Source organism: Eulemur rufifrons, chromosome 7, assembly GCF_041146395.1.
Source record: "Eulemur rufifrons isolate Redbay chromosome 7, OSU_ERuf_1, whole genome shotgun sequence".
NCBI lineage: Eukaryota > Metazoa > Chordata > Mammalia > Primates > Lemuridae > Eulemur > Eulemur rufifrons.
The window spans coordinates 252,735,162-252,739,452 of record NC_090989.1 but is presented as its reverse complement, the minus strand read 5'-3'; the positions used below and the strand labels follow the sequence as shown (position 1 = coordinate 252,739,452).

General features: G+C 43.6%; 1 protein-coding gene across 1 annotated transcript; it reads left to right on the top strand.

Moving 5' to 3' along the window:
* The first annotated feature begins 775 nt into the window (after window positions 1-775).
* LOC138387399 (olfactory receptor 13C7-like) lies at window positions 776-1,732 on the top strand. Its single transcript, XM_069474424.1, has one exon. It carries the CDS (start codon window positions 776-778, stop codon window positions 1,730-1,732), a length of 957 nt encoding a protein of 318 aa, XP_069330525.1.
* The last annotated feature ends 2,559 nt before the right edge of the window (window positions 1,733-4,291 follow it).

The following is a 4,291-nucleotide window of genomic DNA, read 5'->3' as shown; positions in this document are numbered from 1 at the left end:
GGCATGAGGGACACTTGTCCTTGGATTCTATCCCTGCTTCTTCAGGGGTCTGGAGCACAGTGGGGAAGCTGCAATACTGTGCACAAAGGTGGTGGTTAGAGATGGGGGATCTAGAATTGCTTCTGTTAGGGTCTCCATGGTCTATTGCCCAGAAACCAAGAAGTGAAATATAAACCAGGGATCAAGTAACAAATATAAATGCCAGATAGACCCTAATCATTCTGGCCTCTGCTCATCACATGCTGTCTGGATAGGGCTCTGTGTGGAGCTGCATTATTATCAGAAAGTTATTATACAATCACAGAATTAGAGGCAGGTGAGTGAGATGATGTCAGTGGCCAGCATCACTGAGTGTGACAGTCTGAAGCTCCCAAGGACACAACAATTCAGGGACAGGAGATCTAGCCAGAGGAGCCCGCTTCCCTGGTCAATGCAGGAACCTGCAGCTCACCCTCAAGGTTGCTCCTTTCTGGTCCTCCTGTGACCCATCCTTATATATCCCTTCCTTCAAGTGTGCTAACACTACTGATCTCACTAAAGTTCTTTCATATCCTAGAGTTCAATTAGATTTCCAGGGTCTGCTTCTCCTGCTTTTGACCCGATATACCTTGATTTTTAGGGTAACTTCAGTAGGCAATGAATTTTATCCCTTAGATGTTGATATCACAAGTTGTCATCTCAAAAGGTAAATTGATTTGTAAAGCACATATTCTGTTCTTTACACACATGTGTTTGCCATCCTCAGTTTTCCTGAGAAAGGAAGTCAGAATTTAAAATGGAAGTGGCCAACCAATCCACTGTGGCAGAATTTGTCTTGCTGGGGCTGTCACATCAGCCAAGGCTTGAGAAGACATTCTTTGTGCTCATCCTGCTGATGTACCTGGTGATCTTGCTGGGCAATGGTGTCCTCATCCTGGTGACTGTGTCCGACCCTCGCCTGCACACGCCCATGTACTTCTTCCTGGGGAACCTCTCCTTCCTGGACATCTGCTACACAACGTCTTCCATTCCTCTAGTGCTGGATGGCTTCCTCACTCCCAGGAAAACCATCTCCTTCTCAGGCTGTGCTGTGCAGATGTTCCTCTCTTTTGCCATGGGGGCCACAGAGTGTGTGCTCCTGGGCATGATGGCATTTGATCGCTACGTGGCCATCTGCAACCCCCTTAGGTACCCCGTGGTCATGAGCAAGGCTGCCTACGTGCCCATGGCTGCCGGCTCCTGGATGGCTGGTGGAACCAACTCCTTGGTGCAGATCTCTCTTGCAGTACAGTTACCCTTCTGTGGGGACAACGTCATTAATCATTTCACCTGTGAGATCCTGGCAGTTCTAAAGTTGGCCTGTGCTGACATCTCCATCAATGTGATCAGCATGGGGGTGGCCAATGTGATCTTCCTGGGGGTCCCAGTTCTGTTCATCTTTGTCTCCTACATCTTCATACTCACCACTATCTTAAAGATCCCCTCAGCTGAGGGGAGGAAAAAGGCCTTTTCCACCTGCTCTGCTCATCTTACAGTGGTGGTCATCTTTTATGGAACTATTCTTTTCATGTATGCAAAGCCCAAATCCAAGGACCCTCTGGGGGCAGACAAGCAGGATGTTTCAGACAAGCTCATCTCCCTCTTCTATGGAGTGTTGACCCCCATGCTTAACCCCATCATCTACAGCCTGAGGAACAAGGATGTGAAGGTTGCTGTGAAGAACCTGGTGAGTCAGAAATACTTCACCCAATGACAGTGGGAGAAAGTGATGTATCTCTTGGTTCTGTGCACACAAAGGGTCCTTTAGGAAATGACCACTTGGTAAACATAGACTTGCTCAATGGTCTCACACAGCAGTTTCCAAACTGATGTGCATTGGGTTGGGGCTTTTTTGGATGACTGAGGACAGAACATAACTCTTTAGAATGAACAGGGTGGTTGTGTGCTAAATCACCTAGAACCAAGGATAAGTGACTATTAAAAATTTTTAAATTTTTTGTTCTGAAAAAATAATCAATAAAAATTAAAACTTTGTAAAAAATATACTTGTTTCTTTGTTCACGTGCAGACCAGTTTCAATTTGTATGTGCCAACCATGCTGTTTTCTGTTCTATTGCGTGATGGGGAGTATGACAGTGAAGAAAAGTCACTTCTTCATTGGCAGCCAAACTGAAAACCAATCTGCCAGTTTAGAAAATTACTGACACCAAGACACATCTCAAATGACACTGTTTAACCTCTCTTTGATTGCTCTGAGGAGCTCAGAGTGTCTTATGTTTAATTATTTCTTGCTTAATATCCTAGAGACAATTTTGGGTAACTTTTTCTTCTTTTCATATATTAATACACAGAGCACATCTATTTCTACGAAAATCACTGAGATGTTTGTGTCGACATCAGTCTAATTCTAGAAAACTTGGCCCAAGAAAAGAATCGCTAGCAGTCTTCATTTAGATAAATCATTATTACAATGCAAAGTTTACATTCAGAGTCTCCCTTTATCCCCTTGCAATTAACGTTTGCTGCCATCCCAACCCCAGTGGTCAAACTCAGTTTTCTCTGTCTCTTCAGGATCTTAGATTGGACACTGGCAATAATTGCTCAACTCTTAAATTACCCTGTGGCTAAGAACATGGACTCTGGAGCCAGCTAATGTCAAATGCCTCTGCTTGTGTGACTTTGGATATGTTAGAAAAATTATTTAATCATGTAGACCTTTGGTTTCCTAATTTGCAAAGTGGAAATAATTAAACCTACCCCATAGAATTGCGAGGATTAGTATGTGTATATGTAAAAAATGCACAATGACCAGCAAAGAGTAACCTCCCAATTAATGAATGAACATTTTTCTTATTAATAAAATATGTTAAATAACTCCCCTAAGGAAGCTTTATGATACTGGAAGACAGAGTTCAATACCACACTTAACTGAATCAGTTCTGATCTATTGTTGTAGCACCTTTTGGGGTGGCTTTCTAGCTTATGAGCAGTAATCCTGTCTTTCTGGGCATTTTCCCCAGCCATTGCTCTTCCCCATCCACAGAGTGAGTCACTCATGTTTGTGCTGGGTAACATGGACCCTACCTAGACTGATCAGATTCTTTCTGCCAGGTTTTGGGGATTGTCATTAGCACCCAGGGAGTGAGTCACTGGATCCATAACATGCAGACTTGGGAGCTATGGGGTAATCATGTTTGACTGTGTGAATAGGGGAGTAAAGAGAAGCCAAGTCTGCAAAGAAAAAAGAAAGAGTAGCCAAAGAGAGAGAGGAGCAAATATGAGAGATGAGGAGGGAATCCTCAGGTGTTCCAATTTCCTCATTTTTATTTTTCCTAAAATATTCACATTCTCATTCCTGACTTCTGCTTCTAAAGGACCCTTATATCTAACATATAAAATAGACGTTCCCTTTCATGTGCCATGTGCAAATAGTGCCAGGCTAATGTACGTGGCACAGGCCTTGGAGAAATCAGTTCTGAAGAAATTATTCTGAACTCAGCATGTGGTGCTTCTTGTAATCAATAACTCCTTTATTGCTACAGGGGTTTTGCCCTTTATGGATTCCATCACCTGCGAATTTGGAACATGTCCAGGGGACGATGTGATTTAGGAGGTTCAGGTTCAAATCCTGCCCTCCCCTCATAGAGCTATGGATGTGTCCTCTCTTGAAGGGTCTCAGGCATAGTCAACCTGAGGTAGTGCCAGATATTTCCGGTGGCTCCCACCTGTGAATTTCCCTAGGTCTGTGGTTCCTTTCTCCAATGGGGGAGTTCCTGGAAGAAAACAGAACAATGCTCTGTCTTATATAGTATTTCAAATACATGAAGCTGAGTCTGGTTTCTCTCATCTCCTTAGCTGTCCATGTGCCAGGCACATCTCTGGAACCTCCAGCATCCCCACTCAACAACCAAATAGAATAACTCAGCCAGTTGATGTCATCCAGCATCTGTCACTGGTATTGATGCAGGAGGTGTCTCAATGAAGAGAGGAAAATCTCCTGAACTTGCCAAGTGGGTTCTTGGCTTTGCACAGGAAAGAATTCAAGCATGAGCCAATGAGTGACAGAAAGTTTATTGAGACAGAGACAGACAATAAATCCTACGTCATAGACAGAGTACGGTCCTCTCTTGAGCAAGAAGGGGAACTCCTTATGGGGCAATGGTAATACTTTTAAATGTTCAAATACCCTGTTGGGAAACAGCTGTACACGATCAGCATTGTCTTGTGGTCAGGCCATGAAGTAGCTTGCATTGGCCCACCCCTCTTATACATAACAATTAAAAATGCTAGACAAAATATAATAAAGGCCACT